General features: G+C 34.7%; 2 protein-coding genes across 7 annotated transcripts in view; one reads left to right on the forward strand and one right to left on the reverse strand.

Annotated features, from left to right (window-relative positions):
* fzr (fizzy and cell division cycle 20 related) overlaps nt 1–4,375 on the forward strand; it is a 149,209-nt gene extending 144,834 nt beyond the window's left edge. For all 4 annotated transcript variants that reach the window (XM_089100482.1, XM_089100483.1, XM_089100484.1 and 1 more), the window contains one exon: nt 695–4,375. In XM_089100482.1, coding sequence (XP_088956608.1) covers nt 695–736 — 42 coding nt within the window. In that variant the 3' untranslated portion in view covers nt 737–4,375. The remainder of the gene's footprint in view (nt 1–694) is intronic.
* Nucleotides 4,376–11,363: 6,988 nt separating this feature from the next.
* Nucleotides 11,364–20,877, reverse strand: part of LOC148944308 (putative ATP-dependent RNA helicase DDX43) — a 61,824-nt gene continuing 52,310 nt past the window's right edge. For all 3 annotated transcript variants that reach the window (XM_089099772.1, XM_089099773.1, XM_089099771.1), the window contains exons 12-14: nt 19,066–19,151; nt 15,880–16,042; nt 11,364–12,004 (exon numbers count right to left, since the gene is read on the reverse strand). In XM_089099772.1, the coding sequence (XP_088955898.1) occupies nt 11,807–12,004; nt 15,880–16,042; nt 19,066–19,151 (447 nt within the window). In that variant the 3' untranslated portion in view covers nt 11,364–11,806. The remainder of the gene's footprint in view (nt 12,005–15,879; nt 16,043–19,065; nt 19,152–20,877) is intronic.

Raw genomic sequence — 20,877 nt, forward strand, 5'->3', positions numbered from 1 at the left:
GATCTTACATCTTTCTTCAAAGATTATCGTTTTTTAACTCATCTTTGTTCTAAGATCTTACTGCTCACTGATGTTAGCAAAAAGTGTGAAGACCGCCACTGTTTTGCCATATAGAACAATGATGAGAAAACTTTGATGATCTACTCATCATTGTTCTCAGACCGCTGATCAGAGCAGAATGATGAAAGACGTTTGCACAAAAACGACCAAAGATGTAAAATCTGTGTTCAAAGATTTCACTTTTAAGCGTTTTCTGACAAAAGATGTAAGATCTTAGCACATTGATGAGTGAAAAAATGTCCCTTTTGAAATGAGTTGTAAAAGAGGTAAAAGTTAAACTTGGGTCATCTTTTAAAGCTGCTGTTACCTAACTGATTTCGCGGTAGTTAGTGTAATGAATAAGAATTAAATGCATAAATTCATGTCTTTATAAAGAAAGAAGTCAGATTTGGGTTTCCGTTTGACAATTAAAAGAATAGAAATAAAAACCTTACAGGTATTAATAAATTTATTTTATTTCCCAAGCAAGAATATTTTGCAAGATTTTCTTTTTATAGTATGTACTTAGTTCTGTTATTACAATTTGCATAATTAAAATTCTTTCAATTTTCACTGTTAATTAAACATTTAATGGTTCTTAACGATGAATCTAAAGAAGTGTATTATTTTTATTAATGATATTTCTCTTTTTTAGGAGTCAAGGAGCATCCTAAATTTGACTACAAGCATTAGATAATCTTTTATGGACTTTCGCCCCAATTCTGGGGCTAAAATTGTGATCTTTTCATTTTTTTTCTAACGATGATTTCGTTGTTGATTGTAGTAGTTTTACCTAGATTTGTTTTTTTCTTTATATCACTTGTTTTGACTTCAATACCAAATTGAAACCGGCTTAATAATAGGAAAAGAAGGTGTTTTCCACCTTCCAAACATACTAATGTAAAACAAACATGCAATGGGTATGTTTGGGTTTGAGTTTTTTCAAATAAATTGAAGGTCAATTCTGGCTTGGATGGACCGCTCCCATTTGACCCTGTTTAGTCGAACCATGCGGTATAACCGTGTTTTTTATACCATGAGTTTTCCTTTGCTGAAATAAACTTGCGTGTCATGTTTTCTATCTCGACATCGTATGATAAAACTTGTTTATATATATTTTTTTTTTTTTTTGTAAAATTGGACAAAACAACGAAATGGTAATAAAATAGGTGAAAACAAACAAGAGTGTCGTCAAAATATTTAAGTTTAAATAATTGCGTGACCTTGTATCAATTGGTCAAATGTGAGAGCGAAGTAACATAATTTTGAATTGGAGTTAAAGGTAGAGAAGAGGGTTGGTGTTCGATATTTTGCAAGGCTATCAAGTCAGATTAAAATTCGAGCTGGTTTTACTACATTAATTCAACATGTTCCTTAAAAAAAAGAAGGTTATAGTTGTTTTTTTTAGATTTAGTTTTTTTTTGTACCAAATAACTAGTTTGAATTAATTGTTGGCAGCATGCACCCATACGCAGTAATTCAGAAAATTATACATTGAAAAATAATTTTATGAAAAGTATACGAAGCTGGGAAAAGCTTAAAATATATATTAATTTTGAAGGGATAAGGCTCGAAGAACCCCCCCCCCTCCCTGTTCACCACGAACGTGATTGGTAAGCCCTATTTTGTAAATTGACGTATGTCAAAATTTGTAGAAACTACGAAAGTTGTCGTGATGTCCAAAACCAAAAGACGTATCTGATGATTTAACCGTATAGTAGTATTTACCTCCTGTGCGTAGTTGCAGAGACGTTTTTAACAATAGAAGTTGGAAGTGACCGGTGGTAACTGGGCCAAAAACCCCTTCAGCTCCTCTAGCTGATGGACGTCCTAACAGAATCTTGTTAACCAAGAATCAAGCTACACTATGTAGCTACATTTTCTGATTCTACCATATTTTATATTGTTCAAATCTTCAAAAATAGCTATTTCTGCGTAAAACTTATTTTCGTATTCCTGTACAAAAATTTACGATTTTTGACATCCCTTTTAGTTCTTAAACATAACATCATATGACACAACAACATGACATCAGATAATTTGAATTGTCAATTTGATATGACATCAAAGGTTCGCTTTGTACAAAATAGTATTTAATCAACTTTTATGAATAGATTATTTTTTGATCTAATTATTTTGTTGTAATCAAGAACTCGCTATATGGCTATTGGTTTTAATGAATAAAAAGAAGCATTCTGAAATTTTTTATATTCATCAGTTTTATTCATAATAGCAGATTGGGAATTCCACATCTTTGGTTGCTGAATTGTAGTTAGTACATGTACTGTTTTACGTGCTTTTGAAAAAAAAAAGTTTATTAAAATAAAGTGTACAATATGTTCATTATAGGCTAAATTTAAAACACACATGCTTTGATGAGATCGCAGAAGAAACAAAAAATAAAGGAAATGCAGTCTTTATTATGGGGGAAAGCTTTAATGGCAAGGACCACCTACTTAAGATTAAAATTCGGAAGTGTTTTTAATATATGAGAAAGTATTGTCAATATTTTTCGGAGTTTTCCCGCCATATTTACTTCCTGAAAAATGTACCAATTATTTTGATTACGTTTCTCCTTTTCTTAAATGTATATTGATTTCCTGAGTCCTTTTCTGTCTGACTCCTCACTACTTTCTGAAGACTGATTCCTTCCTGGAGACTGATTCCCTGAGATATAAACAGAAGAGGGGATCCCTTCATGCATGGTGACTCTCAGCAGTTCCAACATCAATTTTTCTGTATCTTAATGTACGTTATAATCTGGCATCGTTGTATATATCTGGGAGAGACGGCAGAGTTTATAAATTGATTCGGGGGATGCTAATAAGTTTATTTATAAGAAGTTTGACATTATTTATATGTTTTCCACGTGTGCTTCTTTTGTTATTGTTTTATTACGTTTATTTCGAGCAGTTTTGCTGTGTTCTTAAACAGTCCTTTACAGAAATCGATGAATTTATTTTCACAGAAAACAAATGAAATCAAAATATTTTGCATTATTAGGCTCCTAGATTTGTTTTCGGGACGGAGGGTTATTGTGAACTTGAGAAGCTTACCTTGAAATAGAATCCTATCTCTTGAGGAAACGTTTTGTCAAAATCTTCGTGAAAATTACCATAACAAAAATTATCATATTTATCAAGTTAATTATCACTATTATTATTAATTATTAAATTATCACAATTGTTATAACAAGATTCGCATTTTTGGTCAATTACCGAAAGATGTTCACCTTCCTCAAGGAAATAGCGTGACAAAGACCTGTATATTAATATAATTATCTGTTATAATATAATTAATATAATATTATTATAATTATCTCAAGTATAGTCGGTTTTGCAATAATTTATCATTGTCTTATTGCTTTCATAAGAGAAGGAAATTCACATGTCGAACCTTGCTGTTGGTGGTTTACTATACATCAAAACATCTGTACGACAAAACGGCTCCAAAACAAGTGTATTTGTTGTAACTGGAGACAAATATGAAATTTATTTTAATCTCTTACAATGGCTATGTGCAGATTAAATACTGTCTATTAGTAAAAATTATCCTATTCAGCCCTGATAACTAGTGGCTGCAATCTGTAAAGGTAGTCCTCTGAAAACATCACCTTAGGCACGTACGCAGCGACTTTTGGGGGAGGGGGGACAGAATAAATGCAAAAATAGGTGAATTGCACGGCAAATCTATTCAATTATAGAAAAACTTACCTTGGGATTTCAGTGGTGGGCAAGGCCGTATCCAGGGGGGAGGGCTAGGGGGTTTGAACCCCGTCACCGAAATGTTTGTCCGACTCGTAAAAAGTAACAAAAATGCATATAAACAATTTTTGTTATCAAAATTCATATTTTCCTCATTTTCCTTTGATCACACTTTTTATGAACTATTCAACCGTTTGGAGCAATGGCTCCTGTCCAATCTCAAAATGTGCCCCTGTATCTCCAATAGAATGTGGGTAAAAAATCAAGCGTACTGGCCCCACTTAACAAGAACTTGCCGCTTTTACCGCATATCAGTTTGAGAGAACCAAGCCATAAATATTTAAATTTCATACTTGTTTCTTAGATAAGTTTTAAAAGTGGAAAAATGTTCCGTTGTAAGGCTTTAGACCAAATAATTTATCGTTTAGAATTAGCTGAGTTTGCTGTGAATACGAGTCTCATTGGGTAGTCTAGATAGATGTTTATCGTGCTCGTGAATTGTTGTGATGGGACTCTTGCTTTATTGATGAAGTAATCTATAGTAATTTTGTTCTTTTTTTTTTTCTCCGAGGAGTAATTTTTAGTGCTTTTTTTGTATACTGATGTAAGTTATTGGTGGATTAAACAAATTGCTGTAATTGTCTTTTTGCGTTTAATTTGATATTTAATTTCCATGAGCCACCAGTTTCCAAGCAGCCCGCTTTGTCTTAGAAATATGAGTGATGCCATCGTGTCAGCCCGTGTCCTATAAAGAATATATTGCAGAAAATATCTCATGCCCAAATTTAATTTTAAATACAAAGTGCAACCATTCGAAGAAGCACCAGTTGTTGATTTTGAATGGGAATATGTATGGACCTCCCTGATACAATGAGGCACGAATTTTATCATTTCCTATGATTTCAAGGTTATTTTAAAGAAGTTTCAAGTTTTTAGCTTCATTATTTTAGTTTTATCCAGTGTTATCCCAACCACTTTGTTTTATATACCTAATTTTTCCAAAAGTAGTTGTAATCTAGTAACAAGCTAACCACGGCTCGCAGCAGCTAAAATTTAAAAATACGAATTACTTTAAACCTAAAGAAATATATGGAACTATGCTCATGTTATAGTTGATGAAAAAATGTGATACTTAAGCAGATCTTGGAAACTGGCTCGTTTAATAGTAACAAGTCTCTACGCAAACAGATAAAATGGATCTGGAAAACAGACGGAAAAGAAAATGCATCTGAAATAATGCAGATTTTGACCCTAGCCTATATAAAAAACAACAGCAGAAAAGGGTTATGTTTTCTAGATTTAAGACTAATTTCTAGACAGCCTGGAGGAGGGGTGTGTGTGTCGGGCAGATCGTGTTTTTGCCGTTACTCCTTTTTTCATCTATAATTTGACCAAACGTTTTTTGTAATGCTCTTGCTAAATTTGGATCAGCCATCCACGGCACATTTTGGCATTTCATTTATAATGGTATAACCATAACCCTCGTACACACCAGTGTTACCACTACGAATTTTCAAAACCTGTGGAAAAAGTGCCAAAAAACCTTTGAAATTCGTCAAAAAACCTGTGACCACTTTCAGAGCGTGTTCAGGCCTTCTTACTACAGTTTTCTTTTGGTACTCTGAAGTAGCAACGCTAGAGCATTACTAGCAAAGATACTTAAACCTTGGAAGATCTGCCTCTGGCCCGAAAACACGTCATGGAAAATCGTGAGGAATGCTACCTAGCGGTCTGTTCCCTGCATGAGTTCTGCAGGTATTTCCAGCTTTGACATTGACGCTACCTATAAATTAAATGTAGTGCTTGTTCAGTTTCAATATGGCAGAAAGATGCCATGAGAATGTCAACAGAGCGAAATTTTATATCGATACCGCTACCTATCTTAGTCGAAAAGTAAAGAGCCAATCATCGAGATCTTTTTCACTTCGACAATTGCAGTAGTTATGTGAAAAGGATGCGATTCGTTGATCGTCGGTAGCTATTAAGGATCTCTGGGTGCGACAAGGTCCAAACGGCTGTAGTAACGAAATGTCTGTTTTGACCTACGATGACCCTCATGGTTTCAAAGTTGAAAATAATATTGTTCAATCCGCGTGGGAAAGCGTGTGATCACCTCCGCACGGTTTTTCGCATCGTGTAATTGCACCTCAAGTTCGGACGCATAGGATTTTCCTTAAAAACCATGTGCAAACCTGACAGAAATTCCAATTCCCAGACTGGAAATCTATTCCTGGCAGGAATTATCGATGTTTTGGTTCCTGCATTTTCTTTCAAATTGACATAGGACCATTAATTTGCTTGAAATACAATCGATAGCGACGACTCTCTCAGGGCTACGGTTCCGGGCCTGTATCTGTGCGGTTTTTTTTACCCCACCATTAGCAGGAGCCGACTTACGTGCTGCCTTGGTAGCAAGCTTCTTTCTAGGTGCCTTTCCGCCCGTTGATTTTATTGCTGTTTGTTTTGTTCTAGCCATATTGATAGTTTGCCTCTCGTTGATAAAATGAACAAAGGAACACTTTGCTAACGGCTTTTTTTTATACAGAGCGCCAGCCGCGCGATACGAGTAACATTTTGTGAGAAAGGACTTTTGTAATATAAAATAAACGGGCTTTCAAGAAAATTTGCTTTGGTAGTAGATGAATGGGCAAGCAAACTTTATTTCTTGTTACAAAAGGACAAGCCTCGAAAGTTTATTTAGATTCTATTGGGCAAGAGAAAAAGTTTCACCCCGTGGAGCAACTTATGATGTGAGGGGATAGAATGGCAAATTACGCTGCGTTGATAGAAGTTCGCAAGATAATGGAAGGCAAAATAAAAAGATGTAGTTTGTTGCGAAACAAGTTTGTTAAGTTCAGTCTTCAGTAACAGATTCCTCCGCCAGATTCCGTAATTCAGAACAAAAGACGTCGATCACCTTAACAACTCAGCCAACTGGTTGGTCAAGTGGTTAAAATTGTTTAACAACTCCTCTATCTTGCCGTTTTCTTAACATTTAGAAGTAACCCTGAGCTACTTAAGGCCATTGTAGGGCTGAATTATCTAACAAAAAAGTCTTCACTGCATTTTGTTTAATTTAAGTTAAAATCATGCAGTGTTTCTGAATTTTGAGCATTTCCAAACCTGACAGACAAGAAATCTGACTTTAAAGATTTGTACTTAACTAACACAAAGCAAAACTTCTTGCAGAAGTAAAATAAGTTGGTAGATCATAAGAAAAGAAAGGTGGCATCCACACGTTAATTTTGCCGATCTGTTCAGATGTAAAAAGATGTTTTTATCTGAATCCTATACAGCAAGAAGTTTGAAAAATTTGAACATGTCCTTAGGCAATGCTGATTCTTAACCAAAACTATTAAATCTACATACCCTGCAAATTTTAGGTCTGTACTAGTTGCCTGGCCTTTCTCAGTTATTTCTTTAATAGTAATAATAATAATTTATTTATAACCCATGCCTGACGCAGGGGCGGATCCAGAATTTTTTTAGGGGGGGGCAAAATAGGTTGATCCGAAAAAAAAAATTAGGGGGGGGGCAAAATAGGTTGATTCGATAAACTTGCGTTAGATGCAAGTTTAATTAATGAAAAACTTGGGTTAATTAAGTAAATTACACTACTTTAGACAACGCTAGGGGGGGGGGCTTTTTAAAATCTTAATAATCTAATAATTTTTTAATAATCTCTTTACAATCTGATTCTTCTTGAAGAAACATTAAGTTTTTCCTTTCGCAATATTAAAATTTCTATCAATCTCATAAGATCGAACTGAAAAAAACTTAACTCGAAAATCCTCTTGCGCTTTAAGGGAAAGCTTATAGGAATCCTTTCACCCCTTAAATTACATCTGTAAACCCCAGTTCTGATTAAAATTATCTTTATTTAAACTGTTATTGAAGCTTATTCCAACGTTTTTGGCCTGGTATCTTCCATAAGATAAGTCATTGGTTTGTTTTTATCAACTATTAACAATTCCCTCTCATCTTTTTACGATTTAATGAGAAAAGAAAATTGTCCACTTCGAAATGAAAAAAATGAGGGATTGTCGTTGGTACGATCAAAAATTATGGGCTGACCCTTTGCATTGAAGCTGGAATGCATAGAAGCAACGAAATACTCACCCCATCAAATTCAGTACTCTACTCAGTGTCAGAGTGTGATTCTGAGCTGTCAGGTTTAGCATGTCGAGGATCTTCTTTATTACAAGCTGCCTCTCTCAGCTTGTAATAAACTGTTCCAAGTAGATCACTTGGAACAGTCCAGGAAGCGGCTTTACCAACATACTGTCTGGTCATCAGCAATGCACTAACTGTCTCGGTTTTCAGCTTGTTACGCAGTCTCGTTTTCATACGCGACAGGACAGAGAACTGTCACTCTGCAGCAGTGCTTGAATGGGGAAGGCAACAGAGGTACAACATAAAGGTCGCCAGATCAGCAAATTTTTTTCACCAATACCAATTCTTTAGATGCAAAATACTCTTCCAGAAAGCAGACCGTTAATCGACCAGATCTTGACCAAGATCAGCTCGGCTCAACCTGAGCTCTTGCAGCTGCCGGTCAATATTTTCTCTCTTGCGTTCTACAATCGTTGCGTCGTTTCCCAGAAGCATAGAAATGTGCACGAGAATGCGAATAATGCTCACCTCTTCAGACCCGAGTGTAACGCTGGGGTCCAAAATCTTGAGATCGGACAAAATTGGATCTTGCCAGCTTATTCTTTGTCTCATATACTTGCAGAGCTCCATTAAAAACCTCGGACAACTGACCCTAAAGGCTTTGAGTGAGTCTTCGGTAATCTTTGATCCACTTTCCTCCAGGTAACATTCAGTTTTGGTGCCTAATTTCATGTCCTCCAGTTCAAGATAGTTCGCGGGAACCAGATCTACAGAGAAAGGTGATTTCGCTATCAGTATCACGCGTTTTCTTACGAACATTTGGAGTAATATTGCGTCCGTCGCGCTGAAGCTACTCACCAGCCTAATATGCGTAGTATCACGCGTTTTCTTACGAACATTCGGAGTAATATTGTGTACGTCGCGCTGAAGCTGCTCACCAGCCCGTGGATTCTTGTGTCACTGCTGCGAAACTCAGTGCTTAGGGAGTTGATAATCCTAAGAACGCGGGCAAGAGAATAGAGATAGGCCTTCACGACAAGATTGTTCAAAGCGTTGTATATTTTGAGTGCCTTCTCCTTGATCGCCTTGTCTGTAGCGCCCTCGCCTAAGGCGTGACTACTGTAAAACAATGACAAGGCATTCCAGGTTTCTAATAGCCGCCTGATGGCTGCTTCAAAGCAGAGCCATCTCGTAGAAACCACCGATAGCAACTGTTTCGCTTCAATTTTAGCGAACTTCTGGTGGTTACGAAATCCCCCAGTCCTCTTGGGACTATGGGTATTGTAGCGTATGGTATCATGCACAAAAGACTCTAACCAGTCTCGCAAGGTTTTACATGCTGCTGAAGCAGAATGCCAACGAATGACTTTTTACAGAATGCCAACGAATGACTTGTGCACCCGACAGCAACAGTTTTTTTTTACTTCTCACTGTTTCTTGCTTTGCAAACTTAGTCACTTCTTATTGTTTCTTACTTTCCCACTTAGCTGGAAAATAAACGAAAAACATAAATATATACATAGACAGCACTTTTGGTGACTAATCAGCTTGTTTCAATTCAATTCAAAATGGTTTTTTCAAAATGGTTGTAATTTATTATTAAGCTTTAGATTTATGATTAATAGATGTCGTCTCAAAACCACTAAAAATAATGGGAAAATGTGAGCTTTACAAAATTCAACTTTTAGCAGAAAATTAGGTGATATTAGGCTTTAACACAAAAACCTGTGAAGTTTCACAGGAAACCTGCGACCGTGGCAACACAGGTGCACACACTCCCAGCATACAGGGGCATCAATTTAAATGTTATTATAATAAATGTGCATGTCTGACCAGACTTTAGCTACAACAGATATGTAAGACGAAAGGACGCAAGGAACGAGCGATTGGTTTGAGGAATAGTTCCATAAAAAAAGAAAAAAAAGAAGCTAAACCAACTGAACAGATCAAAAAGGTGAAAATTTTTCCTATGTCAGGTTTTTTACAGGTATTATTCTAATTTTTATTTTTGATACATGGAGCTTGATTGTTAATTGCATTCCAAAATAGATTTTTCCCAATGTCAGAATCAATTTTTAACTACAATCTTCTCGCAGTTTTTTTTTTTTTTTTTTTTTGGAAAAATAAAGAAGTAGCCCGAAATTTTGTTTTATCGTCCATTTAAATGACACGCAACTGGCAGCACATTTTCTCCGGTGTGGGCAACGCTGGGACTTCCGAGAGCCAAACTCTGCAAGACAATATGATAGGAAATGGGTTAGGGGGAGGATCTTTCCTCATCATTATCTTGAAGGCACAAATATTTTGCTTTCGAAGGTTTCATATGAGCATGCACTATCCTTTCTCACCCTTTTGAAGATCCTGGCCGTCACGCTCTTTTTCATGAATGCATACACGGAGAACTTGAATCTTGATTAAAGAACATAAGATGATAAGATTTGCAAATGGCAAAAGGAGTTGTGTAAGAAAAGTAAAAAAAAAAAACTACAACAACATATGTTGCCCTAAGGATCCTTCAAAGCAAGGCCGTATTCAGGGGGTGGGTTTGACCCCCCCCCCCCTGTGAGGTTTTTTTGACTCGTAAAAACATGAAAAAATGTATTAAAACATATTTTTGATGCCTTTTTTAATTCTTTTTTTGTAAAACCATCCTCGAAAAACCTTCCCGAATGAAAATCCTGGATACGGCCGTGCTTCAAAGTTGAATAAAGAAACCCTCTCCTAATTTTTATGAGTGCGACCCATGAAAAGGTAGTTCTTTGTGAACTGGTTAGGATTTATTAGTTTCAAAGTACATATTTTATATTTCTAGTATGTAATCCATATTTTTCTTGAAACTAGTACCAATTTTCCAGACAGTAATACAGCGACAATTTGAGGAGCTTAGCCCCTTCATGTTTTAGTTATAAAAAATCCCCCTTTCAAAGCTGGGCCACTTTCTCTCCCAAAATCCTTCAGACTCTCCCTATATGATAGTCAAACTCCCTACCCCCCTCCTGGATAAATTCTTGCTAGTAGCCTATATATGCTTTGAATTTAATTATAGTAGGCTAAGATTTTAATCCAGAATAAATTTTAAGGTCAGAATTGAATGTAATAATTGTATATTGGTTCAAAGAAAATGGCTAATTTCAAATGTTTTGAGTAAGTTGGAACTTTGTGGGAGGGGGATATCTCACAAAATAGCATTTATCTTTCTATGGTAAATAAATGCCGTGCATTTCGCAAAATACATTTTATGTATCTTCATTATTATTAAATTGTCTTAATGGTTAGTAGTTTAGCTACACAACAAGAAGAATGGACAAAGGAAAAAAGGAAAGAAACCAATAATTGACAATAGAATTAATAATCGTTGATGTAAGTTTTTCTTTCAAGTGAGCAAAAACTACAATTATTCATCAGTTATTCAGGATAATAGGGAATCGTGGGCTAAACCCCATTACAATTCTGCAAAGGACCCGGGATGTACAGAAGAAAACTAGTGAGGAGTAAACCAACTCAGTGTAAAAAGAAAATGCAATGTAATACAGAATATCATACAAAATGTAATACATTTATCTATCGGTTACATATAAAAAAGCCTTAAATAAGGTACGAAAACACAGAAAAGGTATTCGACATGGATATAAAAATCATATACGTTTCCGTGAAACCGATTTTTGGCGTCAACTATGGGTGTATTCCAGAATTCAATTATCATTAACGGTCATTAATTATTTTTTATTACCTTCAGCTTAAAATGGCAGATAACAACAATATTTAGCCCCTAAAATGCTTACAATACATACAGGGACTAGCATTGTAATCTGTTTTGAACTTACAGTATAAATTGCTTATAATTCTGTTATCCGTTGTCATCCAACGAAAATAATTACACATAATGAATTATAATTAATGACTATTGAGTTCTGGAACACATCCTATAAGGGCTACCCTAATGTTTCCTTTTACCACCTTTCTCTTCTGCCTCCAAACCCTCCCCCATTGAAACCACCGCCACCGAAACCACCAAAATCATCCCTTCGTCCACCTCTGCCACGACCACGTCGTGGTCGATCACCAAATTCCCGGCCCCTTTCTTCATTGCGTCGAGCTTGAGCAGCACTAAACCGTGATGACATTTCAAATAGCTCATCTGGCACCTCCTAAAAGAAAGACAAAAATAAGAGACGTCCCAAACCAGCTATACGATTATAAAAATATAAAGCGCAATGCTGTGACATGTCGGGTCGGGATGATAGCTCATCCTTGCAGGTCCATTTTAATTAAAAATGCCCAAAAATTTATTTCCATGTAATTATCGTTAAGAGAACAACCATTTCCTTACAATAGACTCCTTTCCTTCCAAAAGCTTCATTTGGATCAAATGAAGAAAGTTAAAATATAATATTTTAGAAACAAATTTGGGCTATAGCCTATATTTGCACATTAGAGGGGGATGGTTGGGGTAAAGTATAGGGGGTCTGCATGCCTAATGTGTTAGGTACAATTATTCTGCATATTAAGTAGATAGAACTGTTTTCTAACTTCATCCATTTCGAGAAATCCATTTCGCGAAATTATTTACAAAATTAAATAAAAATGACATTTTACCAATAATTGATATACAATGGGAAACGATGATATACGAACAAAATAAAAACTACTCTTTGAAATAAGAGGATTCCTACACTGGGATTCGAAGTAAAAACTACATTAAAAATGTAACCTGTGCTGACTTATGTCAATGTGATCGTCATGACTCAAACCGGAGCGCCAATTGGAAGGAGGAGGAGGACAATTACATTCTAGATAAAAAAAAAATACCCTTTCCACCATTTCCATTAATAAAATTGAATACAAAACATACACCCCACCCTGATTTTGAAAAATATCTATTTTATGTCTCCATAAAAAAAATTGGAAAATATCTCCACCCCCTCTCCAATTTTGTGAATTGGCACCCCTAAGCTCAAGAAAGATTTTTGGACAATTCTTTGCTGTAAATCAGCAACGGCGCAGGCAGAAAGGATTGCAGGGTGAAAACTGCTTTCGAAATCAATCCACTGTAAGAATAAACACATGAAAAACCAGAGTCAATCATTTGTAACACAAACTTAGTCAATTCAGATTGACTGTCTCAGTTTATATACCATTCGTGAAGTGATGAAGCCCGAGACTCTTTTAATGTTGGTTTTTGTTTTTGATTTTTAGTTTGTTTCTATCGAAGAGCAATTTGATCACGAGTTAAATTTTGCACTGTTTTTTCTTATAGTTTTTTTTTCTATTTCGCGATTGGTCATATAGCTGAAGTATTGGCTTAAGTTTTATTTCAATCACTATCTTCAGAACGATTTCTCATTCTTCATGATTTCTTGTTTGTTTTTATTAGAGAAGCAGTAGTCTTTGTCGTTGATTACTGTAACTATACGATTGCGAATATCATAGTTCGTATTTTGAAGCAAGCCAGATAATGACCAAATTATTGCATGTAATTTTTCGAATCTTTTTTTTTAAGGCACTAAAACCATTTAATTTTGAACTAAAAATTAACATATTTATGGCCATTTTATGAACTGGATGAACTATTGACAATACTTGGGCTAAACTTTAGAGCTGCTTAACAATATACACGATCAAGCAATAGAATACGTGACCACATATTACAATAAATAGTTGTGAAGTTGTAAAAGCACCAGGTTGTTATTCCAGAGGTTCGAGTCCCAGAGTGACAACTTTTTCTAGACAGCAAGTTTACGATATTTACATCAAGACTAAATGTCTAGCTAGATTCTGTCTACATCTTAGGGCCGTTCATTCCTGTACTTTGCTACTGAAAGTAACATGAACAAAATTAAGAAAAAGGACATACAACTTCTATCCTTCAGCTCTTTAATTGAAAAAAAAAAACATCTTTCGTATTGCACAATTAATGACGTGAGTTCAAGAAAATTTAGGGGGAAGCGGCAAAATGTATTTTTCAGTATCTAGAGGGGGGTGACCGCAAATTTAACTTTCCTTTCAAAGAAAATATCAAAAATGGGATTTTTAAAATCTAGGAAGAGGGAGAAGATCTAGGTGGAGAGGGTCTCAGGCCTCCCAGCCCTCAATCTGAATAAATCCACTTTTTGTTTCAATTTCCCGTCCTTTCTCAGATATTTCAAGTTTTTTTTAAATGATTATTTTCAAAGTAGCGTTACACGGGGAATATTTGTCAGTTGACAGTTTCATTGAAATTCCATTTTTAGTTTCATTTAGAACCCGTTTTTTAAGTCTCGGCTGTTCTGGTCCGTGTTTGACTCTTTACAAGACTTTAGCCATTGCTACAACCATGACAAACACGCAGATATCACTCATTTTCAAGAAATGAGCTGAGGTGCAAAAAAAAAAAAAAAAAAAAAAAAAAATCAAAACGCTACTCTTATATTCTTTGCTGCACAAATTTCTGTTCTACGTGTATTGACACGATACTTGTAATGTTGAGTCCGGACGCAGAAGAATGTTGTCCAAAACTTGAAAAAAAAAAAAAAAAAAAAAAAAAAAAAAAAACCTGAAAACTGGTCAAATCAAGAGAAGTTCGCATTACATAATCACTGCCCAAATTTTGCAGCATAAACTCCTAACATCTAAAAATCAGAATCATGTCCTAATTTTGGAAAAATTATGACATAATTTTGGAACACAACGTGTTCCTGGGGAACAGAAGCGAAAAAATGTGTTTACCCCTTGATTTCTTTGACCCCTCCCGCATTTTTGTTTTCCTTTCTAAATTTTGAAAATACCTTTTTTGGGTATTTTCATAAAAAAAAGCCTTTTTAGTATTTTCATTGAAAAAATTTAAAAACTGATAAATTTGTAACCCTCTAGACACTGAAAATACATTTTGCCCCCCCCCTCCCTCCAAAAACTCATGAATTGACGCTACTGGGTACTTACATTATTTAATTTACTTCAATATTGAAATACTCGTGTTCACTTAAAACTATTGCAGTGTATAAACATTTTCCACACTTTTTTATTTTAAAAAAAAGGAAAAGAAAGAAGGCTAATGCAGACTCTATAAAACTACTCTTTCACTTCAAAAAATCTAGTACAAATGCAATCAATGAGAGATACTTAACTTCTCGCATTTTTTGCCAGAGACCGAGTTATTCAATTTTAATGAAAATGAATTCATCAAAACTGTGAACTTTGTTTTTTCGATTAAATGGAGCACAATTTCCTTAATAAAGTTCAGAAAAGGACAGTCCCTAAAAATGTTCTAGCATGTCTGCTAGGAAAACACTAAAAACCTACACAAGGAATTATTATGTGAGCAATTTGGCCGCTTCAGAAGTTCCCTGTGGTGTCACCAGCTTTGATTGACGAGCTCACCTACAAAAGTATAGTAAAATTTAACTGTCTTTTAAGTCAAATCGCTAATTTTTGACAGCTTTCGATGAAAGCTGGTTCCCTGGCAGGGTTACCACCCAGTGAGAAAAAATCACTAGATTTTAATGATTTTTTTGGTTGATTTAGTGATTTTCTTCAATAATCTAGTGACTTATGTACTAATTTAGTGATTTTTTTCTTTAGGTAATATAAAAATCACTAGAAATAGCGATAAATCACTAGGGGTAGCAACCCTGTTCGCTGGAAAATTCGCTTTCTTTTAAGTACGGAAGTTATCTACGCAGCGTGAAGATGCCGTATATATCGAACAAAGACAGACCTACGGGGTGTCAACAATCTATGCATACACAAAGGATATGCATACATGTCATGAAATCTAGTACTATCTTGACGCGTTTCGTGCAACTACTGATACCCATATGCAAGTGAATTATATCATAAATAAATCATACTATTCTTACAAAATATTTTAAATGCTCCAATAGCTTCCAAACAACTCCTTTAGAATTATCTCAAGTACCATATAATATAATTTCTAATTTAATTTGGAAAATAATTTCAAAATGCCTTTCGTTTTGCTTTCAAGCCCTAATTACAGAGGGTTTGCAGATACCCTGTACATCAAGATGCTCCCAAAGTGGTTTATTACCTGACCAGCTTCTTCAAGGATTTTAATGAGTTCAGCTGCTTTGCTCCAGTCTTGACGAGTAACTAAAGAGATTGCAACGCCAGATCTTCCAGCTCGTCCAGTTCTTCCAACGCGATGCACGTATTCTTCCATGTTATTTGGGAAGTCCAGATTAAAAATGTGCCTGGAAATACAAGAAAATCTTATTCCCATTTGAAAAATGATATTTTTTTCCTTTTTTCATTTATTGCGGCGGGGGGGGGGGGAAGGGGATTAAAAATAGTTGGAAGCAGCACATGCCCCCGCAACCCCCTAACCTCCAATTAAAGCTACCGCCTTCTGCGAGTATGTGAGATCCACCCCTTTATGAGGAGCTTCGTCGCCTTTCGCCTCCATCCAAAGGCATCAAGATAAAATAGGAGATAAGATATTTATCTAAAAAACATCGCTATCACAAGTCTTGAAGGACCCAATTCGTATTTCGGGTAAAAAAAAAAAAAAAAAAAAAAAAAAAAAAAAAAAAGAAAACAGGACAGAACATAAAAAAAGTTTAAGAAGAATAAAACGCTTAAAATTGGTTAACGAATACAAAATTAAATCGAAATTAATTCATAGCCAATTATCTAAAACTGTCACACACACACACACACACACACACACATATATATATATATATATATATATATATATATATATATATATATATATATATATATCAAACAGTTCGTGGTAACAAACTGTAAGTAAGGAGCGACCCGGATCAATAATAACCGAAACTCTAAAAAACTAAATTTTAATATCAATAGATACATAAAAAGAATTGAAGTTTTATGCTGATTTTAAATATATAAGTTTCATCAACTTATGTCTTACCCATCAATAGTTACGAACCAGAGAAAATTTGCCTTATTTTCGAAAGAAAGGGGAAAAGTCATAGAATCTTAATGAAAATCACAAAATCACATTCAGCGTATCAGAGAACCCTAATGTAGAGGTTTCAAGCTCATATCTGCAAAAATGGGGAATTTTGTACTCTTTGCCAGAAGAAAGATCACGGATGCGTGTTTATTTTTATTTCATTTTTATTATTTTTCCAGGCGTGACCGTATCGACCCAGTAGTCCTAGAATATCGCGTGAGTCATTCAAACGGAAATTAAAAGTTCTAGTGCCCTTTTTAAGTAACAAAACAATTGGAGGGCAACTAGGCCCCCTCCCACGCTTATTTTTTCCCGAAGTTACCCGATCAAAATTTTGAGATAGCCATTTTGTTAAGCATAGTCAAAAAACTAATAACTATGTCTTTGAGGATTACTTAATCCCCCACAGTCTCCGGGGAAGGGCTGAAAGTTAAGAACCTTGCCCATTGTTTACATATAGTATTGGTTATTGGGAAGTATACAGTTACAGACGTTTTCAGGGGGGATTTTTTCCGGTGGGGGAGGGGGTTACGTGGGAAGATCTTTCAATGGAAGAATTTTTCATAGGGGAAGGGAATTTTCTCCCCCTCGTCAATACCTCGCTCTTTACGCAAAAGTTTTTTTTTAGTACTTTCAAAAGAGCTATTTATTCTAATTAAACGGCCTTTGCGATTCAGGGGTCATTCTTAAGAAATTGGAATAAAATTCGAACTCTAATAATTTCTGTCGTTTTAAGTTTTAATACTCCTCCTTACTTTCAGTTGAAAAAACTTGTTCTTTTATTTAATATATATATATATATATATATATATATATATATATATATATATATATATATATATATATATATATATATATATATATATATATATATATATATATATATATATATACAGCAAGTATTTTGCACAGCAAGTATTTTGATATCGTGTCGAAATTCATTTAAATAATGACTTTAGTGATATAAGTATCTTATCATGTGCGAATGGAATTAGATAAGAATTATCTCGATAAATATTATTGACAAAGATCAAGTGGACATATGAAGGACCCATTATCTCCCAGAGTTTAAGGCAGGGGTAGGCAACCTATGACCTGCGGGTTACCAAGTGACCTATGTATTACTTTCCACTGACCCACGGTGGTTCCAAAAAAAGTATAATATATCCTACAAAAATAAGGTATTCGATGACAAAGTTGCGTTAATGATAATAGGCAAAATACAATAATTTTTTCGAACAAATTTTACAAATGTTTGGCGCACGGCTTTCTTCGTTCTCTCAGTTTTAGTCCGTTGCAGATCATGTTCAGTAGTACAAACCTAGTAACGTAGTTATGCAGTTAATTAATTATTCCACTGTCACTGAAGTGAAATAATTATCATTATAAAAGAACAATATCCCCATGCACAAACAGAAAGCAAAAAAGAATTACTTTATGATGCATGGGCATGAAAGAATGGATGGATTGGATATGGAGACACATTGATATGCCGTTTATGTATAGACGTAATTACCACAGGACTTACAAAATTCAGCGACACTTTTCTTCAAACATAGAGATATGAGTGAATGATAAACAAAGATAATCTGAATTCACTGCTAAACCCTTACCATTAGTACCAATACGTAAACCATTTAAAGAGGGCAAGTTTTTGAAAAAAAAAATTCATGAATTCGAGGCCGTATTTAGCAGGGGGAGGGTTAACGAGTTTGAAGCACCCCCCCCCCCCATAATTTTTGTCAGATCCGTAAAAAAAATAACAAAAATACTTATTAACGAATTTTTGACTTGTTTTATTAACATTTTTTAAAATAGATTTGGTTTAAGTTTTTTACCCCCCCCCTCCGGTGGGTAAAAATTTTGGATAAACCCTTGCATGAATTATTTCAAACACTTATTTGTTTGAAATATTTGCGTAGCCATAATACTATGGCTCCACAAAAAAAAAAAAAAAAAAAAAAAAAAAAAAAAAAACTAAGGAAATCAAAGAAATGACAAAATGGTTCGGGGCCGTGTTGAAAATGTGACCAAAGACCTTGACTAAGAGGTCAAAATTGATTTGTTGTCGAGAGACGTCATTAGCATTGCATCTGATGGAAGTACATTCAATCAAAAAGTTGAAATACAACTGACCCAATCGTCCGGTTAATATTCGAATTATTCTGGTTTTGATCCACAGCTGAAAAAGAGTGCGACCCCTGGTCAAGAGCCGCATCAAACCATAAAATGAAACTCTAAAATCATCATTTATTCTATTTTATATGAACTGAACAAATAAAGACTTACGTTATGTCTTTAATATCAATGCCACGTGAAGCAACATCAGTAGCAATTAATATGCGCACTGTACCATCTTTCAGTTGCTCTAAAGCCTAAAAAAAAAACTTGATGTACTCAGATGAAAAGCTGTACTAAAAAAAGGAACTTTTTCAAAATAGCCTTTTTTCAAATTCCTATATTCAAATTAGCTCTACCACAGTTCTGGCTTAGAAACCAAACCTGAATGGCTAAAGTTATTCCCACCCCAAGAAAACGTAGACAATTTTGATTCTGCGAGAAAAATTCACCTTATTTTGTCTAATTTTTGTTGTTACTGGGGGATTGGAGAAAGAACTGTAGTCGAAGTTTTACAAATTTAAGACCAAATGTTGAAACAGAAATTTGATGTACGGACGTTATTAATAAACGAGCGTTACAAGTCAAAAATTACTCAAAAAAATATAAGAGTCTTTTGAAGTCGAAAAATCTCGCAGAACCATTTGATTCGACTCAATAAAATCTTTTGACACGATAATCTCCGTAAATGATAAATCTTAATACATTTAAAAGTCTTAAGGAATACAATTTTAGGAACTTTTTTTCATAGAGTTTCACTTCTAACTCGAATTTAATTTTGAGTAAGCGTTGATTCAGGCCTCACTACTATTTAGGAGAGTTAGTCAGAGTTGATGAGATTTTTGAATATTTTTTTTAGACTGTTTCTTTTATTTTCATCAATTCATAAAAACAACAACAATCAACAACATCTAGAAATTCAAATGCCATATCCTAGACCATCATTCTTGAAAATAATTCAAATTCACAATGTTGCAGATAGAGAGCTTAAAACTTCATCCAAGTGTTCCCAGATATCCCATGTTTTAAGGTTTCCAGTTTCTACAGACCGCGCTCTTTACTTGCCTTTTATTACCACGATCGGTTGTTGTACCATAAATTTACCAGAAAAGGATAAAGTTTGCTGGTAAAATTGATTGGATTAGAAAATAAATTGACTATCTCTAGTTGTTTAATTAATTGTCTCTCTATCAATTATTTAATTATTTCTATTCAGTATATTTTTTGGGAGAGATAAGCCTCGTTACTTGAAAGTGTGCTTGGATTGTCATTCCTGATGTGCTCAAATTTTCTCAAAGCCTGATTTTTTTTTACTCTAAACTCATGGAGCTTTATTATTTAATTTTTTCGGGAGAGGGGGGAGGGAGGAAGAGTAGCGAAGGGTTCATTGTCCTATATTTTAATAAACAGGAAGAGGTATACATAATATATCTTTTTAGTTTTTAACAAAATGTAAGCCTTCATATGAGCCTTCTCTCATATGACAATAGGCTGCTGCTAAGTTAAATACTGAAAAGACAACATGGCCATATCTTATGAACTACTGGGGCTAGGTCAAGCCTGGTGGTATTTTCAAATTCCGCACAAAAGTTTACCAAAAACAGTCTATAAAGAACCCATTTCCATCATCTTGTCGGAAGCAAACGTGTATCTGTTTCTATAATAAGGCAGATTTTGACCCCAGTATATATATATATATATATATATATATATATATATATATATATATATATATATATATATATATATATATATATATATATATACAAAAACGAGATTATTTTTCCTAGATTCAAGACATATTTCTAGACAGCCTGTGAGAACAGCCTGCTGCTCAAGTTCATTGAATGGAAAATTTGGAAGCTTCTAAATGGCCTTAAATTTTTCAGCAGCAGCATACGGTATCTGACTACAAAGCACATATTTTCAACCCCAGGAAGGTTCATGGCTGCAACGGGAGGTTTTCAACAATGAAAAATTATA

This window comes from Artemia sp. Qi Xiang Cuo, chromosome 14 (assembly GCF_049724085.1).
Source record: "Artemia sp. Qi Xiang Cuo chromosome 14, ASM4972408v1, whole genome shotgun sequence".
In the NCBI taxonomy this organism is placed as follows: Eukaryota; Metazoa; Arthropoda; class Branchiopoda; order Anostraca; family Artemiidae; genus Artemia; species Artemia sp. Qi Xiang Cuo.